At 38.8% G+C, this 17,100-nt stretch overlaps 1 protein-coding gene across 1 annotated transcript in view; it reads left to right on the forward strand.

Moving 5' to 3' along the window:
- The window catches only part of LOC150086644 (synaptogyrin-2-like), a 44,501-nt gene that overhangs the window by 11,515 nt on the left and 15,886 nt on the right, over positions 1–17,100 (forward strand). The window contains exon 2 of the mRNA XM_090372215.1: positions 15,163–15,382. Coding sequence (XP_090228341.1) covers positions 15,163–15,382 — 220 coding nt within the window. The remainder of the gene's footprint in view (positions 1–15,162; positions 15,383–17,100) is intronic.

Genomic DNA, 17,100 nt, shown 5'->3' on the forward strand with positions numbered 1-17,100 from the left:
ACTCAACACTGCACTGTCCAGCGATGTCGACTGGCTTCACTTCCTTGGATTTTGTGTTTCTTAAATAATAGCATAACCCCTCCCCCCTTCCTATCCTGTCTATCCTTTCTGTAGACGTACTCCCCAAATTCCAGTTCTGCATCCCTTATATCTGTGTAACACCACGTCTCTGATATCCCAACAATGTCTGCCTTTGATGTTTTGAGCAATACCTCAAATTCATCAAATTTGTTTACTAAACTCCTAGCATTGGTGTACACGCAAGTATACCTGCACCCCTTTCTATTCTTAGCTACCCTAACACAACCCTGTGTTTACTTGTACCGTAATGGCTCCCAGCAGTCTCTGAAATATCAAGCATCTTGTTTTTCAGGCTTCTGCTCATTCTAATAGAAGCAGTGCAAGAATCTCTTTCACCTCTGCCAGTGGCTACTGTCAATCTATTGGTCTTTGTCTCCCCCCCAAGCTAGCAGTTTTCCGACCCACCTAACACTGCCTCGATAGCATCAGCAAACATTCTTGCACCCTTTCTATTTAAGTGTATCCCATCCCTGTAGAAGCAATCTCTCCTGTTAACAAGTACAGTCCAGGCTGAAAAAAATTCTACCCCTTGAGCCTTGCACAATCTTTCCAGGGCCGAATTGATTGACAAGGCTCTCATCATATACTCCCTCCTATCGTGTCTGGGCAGAATTGCAGACACTTTCAAATTCAACCCTAATTCTCGGCTTTTGTTCAACAGTGACCTGTACTTGTTAAGTAATTCTGCCGGTCTCCTACTCTTGATATCATTAGTGCCAACGTGTACAACTATATCACCTTTTATGCCCTTAAAAGATGATATTCGCTCTACTACATCATCAACCTTTGCCCCTGGCAGACATACCCTGGTCCGGTTCCACCTATCCTTTTTACAAAGCATGTTCCTCGTTTCCCTGACAATAGAGTCACCAACAACTACTAGTTCCTTCGGGACAAGTGCATTCTGCCTTGGGGGTTGCCTCTGTGTCACGTGATGCTCAAGTGCAAGCTCTGGTGTTGATGTGGGCAGCTGAGAGCTTGATGGGCCCCTCAATTTAGTTTCTTCGAGGGCATCCACCCTGTCCTTCAAGCTCTCATATATGCCTACAAGAACGCTGAGTTGTTGCCTGATATCGATACACTCCTTGCATCGCGCACACACAAAGACATCCCCCATGGCAGTATCATGTCCCGTACCCGATTGCTCTGCAAACATCAATCAAACAGTGCATTTTATAAGGCTGTGAGTCATAGGACAACTGCCCCCCTCAGTTCTGCTCTGAGCCACAGCACTTCCATTAGCTTGAGCCTTTTGCTTTGCTGCTCTGGTCTGAGTCATGATTCTATTAATTTATTAATTAATTATAATTATGTTAAATATAATTAATTAAGTTTGTAACATATAACGACTTGGATTACGTTTGTAATCCAAGTCGTTATATGTATTTATTTAAAAGTACAATTTAACTGCTAACGAAGTTCAACTAACGCTATCTATTACGGTATATAACTATCGTATCACAAAGGCGGGAACTTATCAACTTTATATCTACAGACACTTAAATATTAATTTATTTTCAAATCTCGCTGTCTCAATTCAGAATAAACTAACGATCCTTACTAGGTCTATAAGCTACTTACAGAAATCATTCGATGTAAAAAATATTCAATCAAGCGGCTAAATATGGCTAAAGAACTTTTCGTTCAGCGGAGTTGCAAACACGTGGATACCCTTACCGATACTTTTATGCAATTACAAGGCCGAATAAAGAATAAATACACCAAATTAATCAGAAAATCACAAAATAATGTTATACTACTAAATTTAAATCAAAAGTTTTAGAAAAACAATAATTTCAAATCAATAAATAAGAAAAACCACTTAGCGGCTTTGAACACGACCGTCTCCTAGTAGCCTCGTCATTGTCGAACCTCTAATGCAGAAATGAAGCTAAAGTAACTATAGAAGTGCCGACGCACAATTTTTGCTCGATGACAATGAGCAGAGTCGTCCTGAAAGATGCAGTTACTTGGCAGGTTGAAATGGTCTCTAATGGTTGGCCGCAGTTTGTCTTCCAATATAGCCAGGTATCCATTGGCATTAATGGAACTTTCTATAAACTGCAGGTGGCCTACTCTGCGATACGAAATGTATCACCATATCATTTGGCTGGTAGGGAATTTCTCTATAGACACCATACAGTCTGAATGGTATTCTTCACCACATCTATGGCAAATCATTTGTCTCCTATCAGAGCCATGCAGGTTGAATTTCTTCTCATCCAAGAAAATAACTGACTTTCACTGCTTGGGGGTCCATTTCACATGGTCCTTACACCAAATTTATCGGGCTATTTTCATTTTGTGTGATGAGGGGCTTCTTAGGATGATGGGCTACAAGTCCATTTTGAAGAGGCGTCTTCTGACTGTTACTGCACTTGCTACCACTCCTGTATGTTCTTCCCATTCTCTTTTCTGCTCAGATAAAGAAGCTTTATGGTTTTTAAGGCATAAACACTTCAAAATGCGATCATGTTTTGGCGTAGACTCATTTGCATCCAGTTTTTTTTTTTTTTTTTTTTTTTTTTTTTTGCTATCAGCAGAACCAGTATTCGTGAGTTTGGAAAGAAATCTACTCACCGTCGACTGATTACAAGACACTCTATAAGCAATATTTGTTGTTTATAGTGCGAATGAGTACAAAGAACAATTGTACAGAGAAATAGTGCTGTAGTAAATCACAATGTCTTATAATGGGTAATTTTAACTTCCCAGATATTGACTGGAACTTGTGGATTGGTCACTCGCACACTTGCAAGACTTTTTTATGGATTTATTGGATGATTGTTTCTGCAGCAGCATGTTCAAGAGGCAACCAGAGAAGGTAATACTCTTTATCTGGTTATCAGCATGATCATTCGTGTGTTAAGAATTTTCACATAAAGGAACCACTAGGTGGCAGCGATCACAGTGTACTGATGTGGCATTAACTTAAAGATATAATTACCAATGGGGGGAAAGGAAAGGGTTTTTGCTTCTGCAAAGGTGACTACAGTTGTCTCGGATAGCTTTAAATTCTGTACAGTGGGATCAACTGATGATGTTACCAACAGGAAATTCTAAGTGGGAAACATGCAAAGAATTAATCGTGGAAGCTACTAGACTTTTCATAGTTATTAAGAAATATTATTCAAGGTTTAGGCCTAAATGGTTATCAAATGAACTAAAGAGACTTGTGGTAGAGAAGAAAAATGCATGGGATGCATATAAATTATCACCTGATACAGAAGTCTATGGCATATATAAGCTAGTCTGTAATCAAGTCACAAAGGAGATTAGGCAAGCGAAGGCAGATTACGAGAAATCTTTGGCATAGGACGCTTAGAAAAACAGCAAGGATTTCTTTACTGATATAAACTTTAAAAGGAAGGGATGAATCAGATCGGTCCACTTGATATCAGTGGTTCGACTGTTGATGATCCTGCTCAGAAAGCAAACAAACTGAATGAGTATTTTACATCTACCATCACACATGAGGAGTTATTAAGGAAGGAAAATGCCAGAAGTATCAAATTGTAACAGGGTGCTAAATGATTTTGTAATAACTGAGAGCAAAGTGGAGGAGATATTGTTGAATATAAACATAAGGAAGGCACCTGGGGTGGATGGGATCTATCCAGTTGTATTAAAGGAGGTGACAGTGGAACTAAGCAAACTCTTAGCCATAATTATGTGAGCAGCCTTAACTGAGAGGAAGTCCCCATGGACTGGAAATATGCAAATGTATCCCCAGTTCACAAAGAGAGAGAGAGATTGAAGAGTGACACGAGAAATTACAGTCCAGTTAGTTTAACTTCTGTTCCGGATGAAATAATGGAATCACTGGTTAAAGATGCATTACAGGATCATCTAGACAAGACTGCAGCAATAATTCAGACAGCATGGATTTGTTAAGGGGAAATCTTGTCTGACTAATTTGATTGGGTACCATGATATAGTCACAAAGGAACTGGATGCAAAAAATTTTGATATCATATACATGGATTTCATCAAAGCTTTTGACACTGTTGTGCATGGAAGACTACTGTACAAATTGGAGCAGAATGGTATTAAAGGTAAATTGCTACAATGGATAAAAGGGTGGTCTCATCATAATCTGCCTTTGCCTGCCTAATGGCCTTTGTGACCTGGTTACAGACCAACTTATATCTATCATAGACTTCCATGTCACCCATTAATTTATATGTATACCATTCATTTTTCTTATCTGCCATATGTCTCATTAGTTCATCTGACATCCATGTAGGCTTGAACAATATTTCTTAGTTGGTATATAAAGTTTAGTAGCTTCCAAGATAAATTCTTTGAATATCTCCCATTTTGAATTTGCTGTTGGTAATATCACAGGTTGGTCCCACCATATAGAATTTAAATACTGTCTCAGACCACCGTAGTTGCCTTTATGAAAGCAAAAATCCTTCCCTTTACCCCTGATAGTAGTTACCTCTTTGAGTAAATCCCACTTCAGCACACTGTGATCACTGCCACCTAGTGGTTCCTTTGTTGTGTGCATAAAGTATGTGCCAGTATACAACACCCTTTATGACTAAAAGTCACGTTTACTTGAAGGACGTAACATGAAATCAACATTCAGGGGTGGTAAACTCCTCCCCTCATTCTCATGCTCAGAGCAATAGCATTAGTAGTGGCAAATGATGCAAGAAAGCAAGCCTATACAGCAGCAGCCAAAAAAAAAAAAAAAAAATCCCATTTCACCTATCCATTCCCTTTACTAGTTTATCTAGTTATTTCTTGAATTTATTTAAACTATCAACTCTCCCAATAACAGATGGAAGTTTATTCTACCAGTCGACCAACTGCTGGCTAAAAACAAACTTCTGTACATAACCTTTGCAACAATCCTTCCTCAATTTTGAACGATTGTGCAAGGCTCAAGGGGTAAAATTTTTTTCAGCCTGGTCTGTACTTGTTAACAGGAGAGATTGCTTCTACAGGAATGGGATACACTTAAATAGAGTGCAAGAATGTTTGCTGATTCTATCGAGGCAGCGTTAGGTGGGTCTGAAAACTGCTAGATTGGGGGGATACAAGGACTAAGAGATTAACAGTAGCCCCTGGCAGAGGTGAAAGTGATTCTTGCACTGCTTCTATTGGAATGAGCAGCAGCAGCTTGGAAAATAAGATGCGGGATATTTCAGAGACTGCTGGGAGTCATTGTGGTACAAGTAAACACATGGGTTGTGTTAGGGTAGCTAAGAAAAAGAACAGGTGCATGTATACTTGCGTGTACACCAATGCTAGGAGTTTGGTAAATAAATTTGATGAATTTGAGGTATTGCTCAAAGCATCAAAGGTGGATATTGTTGGGATATCACAGACGTGGTGTCACACAGATATAAGTAATGCAGAACTGGAATTTGGGGAGTACAACGTCTACAGAAAGGATAGACACGATAGGAAGGGAGGAGGGGTTATGCTATTAGTTAAGAAACACACAAAATCCAAGGAAGTGAAGCCAGTTGACATCGCTGGACAGTGCAGTGTCGAGTCAGTTTGGTGTGACATAAGAATTGGGCGATTAAAATTGAGAGTAGGAGTGTGCTATAGGCCTAATGACTCTGATGAGTATATTATTATTATTATTATTATTATTAGCCATATGGTACAAGGAAGCCTGAGGCTTATGCTGCACCAGCCAAAAAAAAATTCCCGAGTTACCCCCTGTGTGTGTGTGTGTGTGTGTGTGTGTGTGTGTGTGTGTGTGTGTGTGTGTGAGTGAGAGAGAGAGAAAGAGAGAGAGAAGTTGAAGGCATCACCAAGAAAGAGAAGAATGATGATATCCAGCTCAGGACCCTGGGTTTGCCAAGCCCATACTCACCAGATGTGAGCCCCCGGGGTAAAATAATAAGACACTGTACAGGAAATAGTGGGCCAGTAAATCAGAGAGTCTTATAATGGGGGATTTTAATTTCCCAGATATTGACTGGAATTTGTGAGTTGGTCAATCACACACTAGCAAGCCTTTTGTGGATTTATTGGATGATTGTTTTCTAAATCAGCATGTTCGGGAGGCAACTACAGGGAGCAATACTCTGGATTTGATTATCTGTAGTGATTCTTCATGCATTAAGAATCTGCAGATACAGGAACCACTAGGTGGCAGTGATCAGTGTGCTGAAGTGGGATTTACTCAAGGAGGTAACTACCATCAGGGGTAAAGGGAAGGGTTATTGCTTTCGTAAAGGCGACTATGATGGTCTGAGACTGTATTTAAATTCTATACAGTGGGACCAACTGATGATGTTACCAACAGCAAACTCAAAATGGGAAGCATTCAAAGTACTTATCTTGGTTAAGTTCTTTGAATGGTTCTTTACATGCCAACTAAGAAATATTGTTCAAGGTTCAGGCCTAAATGGATGTCAGATGAACTAATGAGATTTATGGCAGAGAAGAAAAATGCATGGGATACATATAAATTAACATGTGACAAAGAAGCCTATGATAGATATAAGTTGATCTGTAACCAAGTTACAAAGGAGGTTAGGCAGGCGAAGGCAGATTACGAGAAATCTTTGGCAAGGGATGCAAATAAAAACAGCAAGGAGTTCTTTACTTATGTAAACTCTAGAAGGAAGGGGATGAATCAGATTGGTCCACTTGATATCGATGGTTGAACTGTTCATGATCCTGCTCAGGTAGCTAACAGACTAAATCAATATTTTGCATCTACATTCACACATTAGGAGTTATTCAGGAAGGGTAATGCCATAGATGAAGTAAACACTGGCAGTGAGCTAAATGATCTTGTAATAATTGAGAGTAAAGTGGAGGAGAAATTGTTGAAGATAAATACAAGAAAGGCACCTGGGGTGGATGGGACCTATCCAGTTATATTAAAGGAGGCAGCAAAGGAAGTAAGCAATCCGTTAGCCATAATTATGAGAGCTTCCTTGGACTCAGGGGAGGTACCCACAGACTAGAGATGTGCAAATGTAACCCCAATTCACAAAGGAGGATCAAAGGCTGACACAAGTAATTATAGACCTGTGAGTTTAACATCTGTTCCAGGAAAATTAATGGAAGCACTGGTTAAAGAATCACTGCAGGATCATCTTGACAAGAATTCGGTTATAGCTCAGACACAGCATGGTTTTGTTAAGGGAAGGTTTTGCCTGACCAACTTGATTGGATACTATGATGTAGTCACAAAAGAATTGGATGCAGAGAGTAACTTTGATATTATATACTTGGATCTTAGAAAGGCTTTTGATACTGTTGCACATGGAAGACTGCTGCACAAATTGGAGTAGTGTGGCATTGGTGGCAAATTATTGCTATGGATAAAGGGATGGTTGAGTGGCAGAAGACAGAGTGGTAATTAATGGACACTGCTCATCGTGGACTAATGTTATTAATGGAGTCCATTGTTGTTTTCTATATTTATAAATAATATTGATGATGGTATATCAAGCTTAATGTCCAAGTTTGCAGACGATACAAAGGTTGGCAGGGTTGTTAAGGATGCTACTGAAGCTTTGCTGCTGCAACAGGATCTGGTAAGGTTGAGTAGATGGGCTGAGAGGTGGCAAATGAAGTTTAGCATTGACAAATGTAAAGTACTACATATGGGAAACAGCAACCCCATAGCAACGTATTAACTCTATGGTACTGCACTGACAGTGGTAGAGAATGAGAAGGACTTGGCGATAATTGTGCAGGCAGATATGAAGTTCTCTGAGCAGTGCAGATGGGCTGCTTTGTTATTTGCTTTTTAGGAGCATTAGCAACTAAGGCCATATTGCTCCGGGATATGCGGTGGTCATTCCCTGACCTTTCCGCATCCTCCGTATTTGGTGGTGACGGGCTCGAACCCCGGTCTAATCAAGAAGTGTGTGCTACGCACTGCTGCTCCTTCCCACCTGGCTACGGAGGCGCCACACAGATGGGCTGCAAGAGTAACTCATGGTGTCTTATCAATGATATACAGGAATTTTTCTAGCAGGGATAGGGAGGTGATTATTCCCTTGTATAAGGCATTGGTTAGGCCGCACCTTGAGTACTGTATACAGATCTGGAGGCCTCATTTCAAGAAGGATGTAGAGCTTCTGGAACGAGTACAGAGAAGGGCAACAAGGTTAGTGAACGGAACGAAGGGTTGCTCTTACGAAAAAAAGGCTTAAGTTTTGCAAATTACAGTGTCTGGAGACTAGGCACTGGCGAGGTGATCTGATAGAGGTGTACAAAGTCTTATGGTTTGAGTATGCTCAATGCTGATGGGATACTGTCTCTTGCTCAGAATAATCACCTGAGAGGGCATAAATTCAAGTTGAGGAAAGACAGATGTAGGATAGATGTGCGGAAATTTGCCTTTAGCCAGCAGGTAGTTGGTTGGTGGAACATACTTCCATCCCTTGTTGTGGAAGTTGATAGCCTAAATAAATTTAAGGCTCAGCTGGACAGGTGAGCCTTAAATTTATTTTATCTTTCCAAATATGGATTGGAACTTGTGGGTTAGTCACTCACACATTAGCAAGACTTTTATGGATTTATTGGATGACTGTTTTCTACAGAAGCATGTTAGAGATGCATTAGTATTACCAATCTGAGGAGGTAAAACCTCCTTACATAGGTAATACCACGCACCACTGTCTAACATTTGATGTTCCATTGTACCGTTTTTTGTATATAGTAGTAGTAGTGGCATGTGATGCAAGAAAGCAAGTGTATGAGCTTATGCAGCATCAGCCAAAAAAAAAAAAAAAAAAATCACACCGTTCCCTCCAAATGCCTGTCCAGTTCCTCCTTAAATTTATTTAACCTATCAACTTCCACAACGACAGATGGACGTTTGTTCCAGCAATTAACCACCCGCTGGCTAAAGGCAAATTTCCGCACATCTGTTCTACATCTGTCTTTTCTTAATTTGAATTTATGCCCCCTTAGGTTCGTAATCTGAACAAGTGGAAGGATCCCATCAGAATTCAGCGTGCTCAACCCATTCAAGGCCTTATACACCTCAATCAGATCACAGTGCAGGTGCCTAATCTCCAGCCACTGAAATTTGCAGAACTTAAGCCTCTCTTGGTAAGAGGATCCCTTCATTCCCCTTCTCACCAGTCTTGTTGCCCTTCTCTATACACGCTCAAGTAAATATACATCCTTCCTAAAATGAGGCCTCCAGACCTGTACGCAGTACACAAGGCGTGGCCTGACCATTGCCTTATACAGAGGGACAATCACCTCCTTTTCCCTGCTAGCAAAATTCCTATATATCATTGACCTATGTAATTATTTACCCCATGGTAAATACATGGGGTAAATAACCCCATGGCCTTATACACCTCAATATACAATATTAATGAATATTGTATATTTCAGTTAAATATTTTAGTCCTGCTCTTTCGGATGCAAAATATTCCTCATGCATTATGGAACCCGAAGCACAAGACCTTTTCCTAAGTGACCTATGTAAATGCAGGTAAATAATTACATAGTGATATTTATTCCACCTAGAGAATGCTGCATTGTGGGTAATGGGGTAGCTAATGGGAGAAGAGGGATGCAATTCCATCATTACAAATGCACTGTTAAATAATTACATAGGTCATTTTCTGATTAGATATCAATCAAAGTGTAAAGTGTGTTAGTTGTCTGACAGCACCAGTGATTTCCTCCATCTCCGCATTGTATTCTTTGTACATGTGACACAGAACTCTGAAGGCCAGAGGTTTAAAAGTGTATAGGAATTGGAATGTTGTGTAGTGTTATGTTCTGTTGTTACTCTGACCATTTAGCTGTTGGGCCCCTATTGGGACCCACTGTTGCCCACACCTTGCCACGAAGAGGCCAGTCAGGCACCCAGTAGATTATTTAAGTACTCTGGCAGGCCCTGCCACCTAATTTCTGAGGATTTCAGTGGCAAGGCATATATATAAATAAATAAATAAATAAATAAAAGGGTGAACACTAGAATTTGTAAAGGCCAAAAGAGATATACGAGAAGGCAGGTGAATTTAGACATTAATTAGAATTTGGCAGCATTGTTAGGGGCGTACTTGGTTTGTTTAGTTAAAGTTGTGGGGGAGACTGAAGACTGGAGGGAAACAGGTAGAAGGGTAGGGATGAAAGAGTAGGCATCCTCAAGGAGGTCAGTGGTGACGAGCCCCACCAGGCAAAGTGTAAGGTGTATTTAGTGTCAGATGGCACCAAGGGTTTCCCCCATCTCCACATAGTTTTCATTGTGTGTGTACCAGTTAACTGGAAATGCTAGAGATTTAAAAGTGTATAGATATTGTACAGGGTGGCCACTGAAAGACTTTAGGGTTTGAAAAAGTCATAACTTGTTCATTTTTAATCTTTTTTATGTTCTTTTTTTTTACAGGTTATAGAGCATCCGTTGGAGATTAAAATGGCTATGTATGATGTCCAGCAACAGGTAAAACTCATTGGGTTTTTCTATTCCAGTGAAAGATCAATTATTGAAACTCAGAGAAAATACCGATAACATGATTCGGAACTAATCGCCCGGTTTGAAAGAACTGGATTGGTCGGCGATCTTCCGGGAAGAGGTCCTAAGTGCACTGTGTGGACTGACGCAGCGGTGGAAGCTGTACAGCAGAGTGTCCTTGAGGATCCATCTGCCTCTACCTGTCGTCGCTCTGCTCAACTAGACATCGCCAGAACATTGCTTCAGAAGATTCTGGAAGGGTGGTCAGTCTTTCAGTGGCCACATTAATCTCCAAGGGATGCTCTATAACCTATAAAAAAGATTAAAAATGAACAAGTTATGACTTTTTCAAACCCTTCAGTCTTTCAATGGTCACCCTATATATGTGTAGTATCATGTACTGTTGTTTATCTGGTTGTTTAACTGCTGAGACCCAGCGTTGCCAGACCTTCACCCCGTTGAGGCAGACCAAGAACCCAGTAGTTTTAGTTTCACTCTGGCAGGTCCTGCCACCTAATTTCCTGAGATTTTCCTGGCTGCCTGTTCACGCTGCTCAGAAAACTTCATATATGCCGGCATTATAACTCTCAGATCCCTTTCTTCCTCTGCTGCTTTTAATTCAACCCCACCAAGTGTATAATTTATTTTGAGGTTGCTATTCCCTAAGTGTCAGACCTTGCATTTTGTTGCATTTAAAACATAGCTGCTGCTTTTCTGACCATTCTTGCAGCCTGTTCAAGTCTACCTGAATGCATGTTAAAATGCTTCCATGCCAGATGTTAAGTACCTTTCATTTGTTTTCTAACACTTTTTCCGTAATGATGGCAATTTTTTTCAGAATTGATTACTTCAGATGGCTGACCAGACCTTGGATCGTCCTCAGCTGAATGCCATCCTGTTTTGAACTCTGCACACCATCTTGCAACAATATCATAAGTTGGTGGGGCTTCCCTGAACTCTAGGCATTCTTTTATGGATTTCTTTAGCATTTCTGCCCTCTTTTGTCAATTTTTTTTACTAAATGATGCTTAATTTGCTTGTATATTCATTCTTTCTCTTCCACCTATCAACATAAAAAATCAAATTTTAGAATCCTTTGAATTGTAATTATACATTAAGCTATCATAATAATCTATTCTATAATTTATTAATATTTATCATATGCTGTTCTCAGAATTTTTTGACCACTCCTCATATCTAGCAAAGTCAAAAGCCAGTAAGTTTGATATGAAATATGTATATACCTTTGAAATCTGAATGTGTACATTTCGATTTCATATTGTGAAGCAAGTCACCATGAGTTGTTCAGTCTTTCATATTGTATAAACCACACTTCTACATAAGAAATATGGCACACTTCTTCACATCTATCCTGGTTGCAGGGTAGATGGGAAGAAATCTGCCAGCAGGTGGTTGATTGTTGGAGCAATCTTCCATGTGTTGTGATTAATAAATATTGGTTAGTTTGAATAAATTCAAAAAAGAAATAAACTATTGGAGAGAGTGAATGGGTGATGTGGGAAGGAAAAAATGCAAAATAGTTGTTTTTTTATTAATTAACTAAATCTAATATTAAAATTTGTTAAGATTTGTAAGGAGTGGTAAAATTACATTTGCCATTTTAAATTACATTTTTCTTGGGCAATAGATTTTGATTTGAAATTTTTTAGAATGTAAAAACAAATTTTCTTATGTTCCCCTTATTTTAGTCCTGTATGGTCTAATGATGGGTTCTGGCAAGGATCCTGAATCCTTTCCAGATCCTAGTAATTTTGGGAAATCACCTTTGTAATTAAGCTTAGGAATTTGGTCAAAGTGCTTAATTAATAAACTAATTTGCATTATCCTTGTAGTATCTGAGCAATTCATTTCAATACTTTCTGAAGTCCTCTTTAATCAAAACTGTAGTTAAGCCAATCTCAGATGGAGGGAATGGGATTTTCTCTGTATGTTATTGTGGGGTTTTTGAGCCCACATAACATGAAAATCAACCTATGAACACACCCTCACAGACACAACACACATTGACATACTGCAGAAGCAATATGTTACAAGAACATGGGGAGAATGTATAGTCTCCTAATACTGCTAGCTCCAGCTAGTGAGCTGGATATGCGATTATTATTTCGTTAATATATCCTTAGTTAATGCTGTATTTCTCAAGTTCAAAATTAGTTCTAAGTGGCTAAAATGCAACTTTTGCTTAAAACTTAGACCAGTGTCATTAATATGTTGACAGTTCATTAGCAAAATATGAAATTTTCTTCTGAATAGCAGCAGCATTCATGAGTTTTCTATTAGACTTTTTGTATTATACAACTTTGAAAGGTGTATTACACAGTTATATAGCTGTGAGTATAATGAAAACTATACAGACAGGCAGTGGGTCAGTAAATCAGAATGTCTTATAATGAAGAATTTTAACTCTCCAGACATTGACTGGAAAGTTATTTGATTGGAAACTTATGGGTTGGTCACTCACACAGTTGTAAGACTTGTGGGTTTATTGGATGACTGTTTCCTACATCAGCACATTATAGAAACAGCTAGAGAAAGCAATACTCTTGATCTGATTAGCAGCAGTGACTCTTCATGTGTTAAGAATCTGCAAGTAAAAGAACCACTAAGTGCAATAATCACAGAGTTACTTAAAAAATGTAACTACTGGCAAAGACAAGGGCTTTTGTTTTCATAAGGGTGACTACGATGGTCTCAGTTAAATTTTATTCCATTGTGACCAACTGATGATATACCAACAAATTCTAAATGAGAAGCATTCCGGGAAGTAATTGTAGAAGCTATTAGGCTTTTTATATCAAGCTTTTTATATAAAGTAGGTGTCTGTATCACCTGATACAGAAGCCTACAGTACATATAAAGTAGTCTCAGTTGAGTTACAAAGTAGGATAGGAAGGCTAAGGCAGATTGAGAAGTCTTTGGTAATGAATGCAAAGAAAAACAGCAAAGACTTCTGTAATAATAAACACTAGAAGTAAGTGGGCGAATTACATTGATCCACTTGATATCAATAGTTTAACCATTGATGGTCCTGCTCAGGTTGCTGACAAACTGAAATAGCTACTTTGCATGCACATTCACATGTAAGGAATTCTTTAGGGAAGGAGATACCAGAGGTTTATAAATGTCATAAAGAAGCTAAATGGTTTTATTATAACTGAGAGTGGAGGACAAATGGTTAAAGATAAACATAAAAAGGGCACCTTGGGTGGATGGATCTATCTAATTATACAAAGGGAGACAGCAGAAGAGGCAAGCAAACCTTTAGCCATAATTATGAGATCATTCGTGGATTCAGAGGAGAACCCTATGAACTGGAGATGTACAGATATATTCACAAAGGGGATCAGTCAATGACATTGCAGACCTGTTAGCTAGACTTCTGTTCCAGCAAAGCTAATGGAGTCACTGGTTAAAGAAGTAATGCAGGACCATCTAGAAAGGAATGCATTTATACTGCAGTCACAGCATGGTTTTGTTGAGGGACAATCTTCTCTGATCGCAATTTGATTGGATACTATGATGCAATAACAATGGGAATGGATGAAAAATATAATTTTTACATCATATACATAATTTCAGAAAAGCCTCTGATGCACATAGAAGATTGCTATATAAATTGTTGCAGTGTGGCATTAAGTTCAAGTTACTGTTATGGATAAAGGGATGTTTCGGTGGGAGAATACAAAGTGGTTATCAGTGGGCACAATTCTTGGAATATTTTTATTAGTGGAGTTCATAATTGCTGTACCCATTGTTGTGTTTTTTATATATATTAATGATATTGATGAAGGCATATTGAGTTTAATGAGAGTAATCAGGGTATGTTACTGCAAAAGATCTAAAAAAATTAGGCAGATGTGCTGAGAAGTGGTAGTTGTAGTTTAGATTGATAATCGTAACATATTGCATATGGGTAGCAGCAATCCCAGAGTAACATATCAGTTTTGTGTTACTACACTCAGGGTGAAAAGGACTTGGGGGTAATCGTGCAGTCAGACAGGAAGTTTTCTGAGCAGTGTAGATAGGTTGCTTGGAGTTTTGTCAGTGATATATAGGAATTTTGCCAGCATGGATAAGGAAATGATTATCCCAGTGTATAAAGCAGTGGTTAGGCGAAGGATATGAATATGTTGTAACAGGTACAGAGAAGTGCAACAAGATTAATGAGGAGAAAAAAGGTGTTTCTACCAGGAAATGTTTCAGTTCTGTAAATTTCAGCATCTGGAGACTAGGCATCTGTGAGATCAGATTGAGGTGTTTAAAGGTTTGACTGGATTGAGTAAGCTCAGTGCTTATAGCATCCTTTCCTCTTTCTCAGACTACACCCACAGGTGGACAAATTGAGGAATGATGGTTGCAGAAGGTACATGCAGAAATTTACCTTCAACCAGCAGGTATTTGAGTGTTGGAACAAACTTCCATTTGGTGTTGTGGAAATGGGTAGTGTAAATAAATTAATGGAAGAACTAGGCAAAATATTAGAGTAGATGATATGTGAATGTGTTTTTTTTTTTTTTTTGCTGTTACTGTTTAAGCTGGCTTTCTAGTAACGTTTGCTAATAGCAATAGTAAATATTGAATTGTAAAACTTTTTTAAAGGTTTTTTTTCTGCCATTAATAAATATGCCCTTGTTTTTCCATTTTTATAGGTTTTTGCAATTGTGGTATTCGCATCAATAGTGTCAGAAGGTTGGCTGAAAAACAAATGCCTCTTTCATGAAGATGCAGATGCTTGTCACTATGCAACAGCTATTGGTGTAATTGCATTCCTCTCAAGTATATTTTTCTTGATTGTGGAAGCTGTGTTTGAACGCATATCCAGTGTTAAGATTCGCCGCCGTCTTGTCATGTTGGATATTGGCTTTTCTGGTAAGTGTTGTACTGTATTCTTCCAACCTTTTGCCAACTATTGGTTTTATTTGAAATGAAAAATATCTGGTAGTGCTACATATAAAATACAGGGTAATTCAAAGTTCGTGCAACTAAAATTGTAAGTACTAATTACACTTTGAGGTTTGATTCCAACTGCTTCAGTAGCAGCACTGGTCAATCTAAAATGTCCAGTATTTGTTTATATATTAGCTTTCAGTCACTGAACAGTAGTGTTTTGTTTAAAGTGAAGGCAGAATCTCATTTTTTCAGGCAGAATATGTTCATAATTGAACATTTGCATTCCCTGGATTATTATCTTTCAGACCACTTAATCCTTTCATATGTGAATTTACCTGAATATGTGTCGATTCATAGTAGTGGTATACAAGGTAGACATATATAATATCAGGATAGATATACCATAGTTAATCCATAAATTTAAACTACGTATGTAGTGTAAAAGGCATCGTTTTAATAGTATCTCATATTATGGGTGCCTTCACAACGAGATAGCTGGTATTGCACTACTTCAAATAAATAATGCTTCTCTAGTAGAGAAAACTACTGTTATTTATTTTCAGAGGATACCACCACCCAGACGATCGTTTCGAAGCTAGTGGGCTTCATCAGTGGGTGGGCAGGTACCCTGGTAGTACAACATGCCATCACAGTTGCGAAGTTATATCCACAATATGAGAGATGAAATGCACAAGGCATAATCCTTATGGGTTTCGGTAATTGACTATATAATATTGGTGTAGATACACCATAGTTAACCCATAAATTTGTACTACGTATGTAGTGTAAGAGGCATCGTTTTAATAGTATCTCATATTGTGGGTGCCTTCACAACGAGATAGCTGGTATTGCGCTACTTCAAATAAATAATGCTTCTCTAGTAGAGAAGACTACTGTTATTTATTTTTGGAGGATACAATGACCCAGATGATTGTTTCAAAGCTAGTGGGCGGGCAGGTACCCTGGTAGTGCAACATGCAGGATTATGCTTTGTGCATTTCATCTTCAAATACATTATTACCAACACCCTTTGGTATCTCTCATATTGTGGATATAACTTCGCAACTGTGATGGCATGTTGCACTACCAGGGTACCTGTCCGCCCACTGATGAAGCCTACTAGCTTTGAAACGATCGTCCGGGTTGTGGTATCCTCTGAAAATAAATAACAGTAGTCTTCTCTACTAGAGAAGTGTTATTTATTTGAAGTAGTGCAATACCAGCTATCTTGTTGTGAAGGCACCCACAATGTGAGATACTATTAAAACAATGCCTTTTACACTACATACGTAGTTCAAATTTATCGGTTAACTATGGTGTATCTACACCGATATTATATAGTTAATTACCAAAACCCATAAGGATTATGCCTTGTGCATTTCATCTTCAAATACAAGGTTAGACACGTATGGTATCTTATGTAGGAGGGTACCTGAATGTCAGTTCAACTCTGCCTTTGTACTCTGTGATGAATACAGAGCTCTGTAAAAGGCCAGAAATGTGTGTAATATTATGTTTGTCCAGGTGTGTTGTGTTGTTTAGTTGTTTCTGGTCATTTTCTCACTAGGCAGGTGATCACCTGGAAAGCCTGCCCAGTGTCTGTCTACGCCACGAAGAGGTAGGCCACAACTACGCATGTACCGCGGCTGCCCTTGGAACCCTCTGGTTTACCAGCTCTTACTGCCCTAATATCTGAG

Source organism: Mastigoproctus giganteus, chromosome 4 (assembly GCF_048544385.1).
Source record: "Mastigoproctus giganteus isolate SK-2022 chromosome 4, ASM4854438v1, whole genome shotgun sequence".
NCBI classification, from domain to species: domain Eukaryota; kingdom Metazoa; phylum Arthropoda; class Arachnida; order Uropygi; family Thelyphonidae; genus Mastigoproctus; species Mastigoproctus giganteus.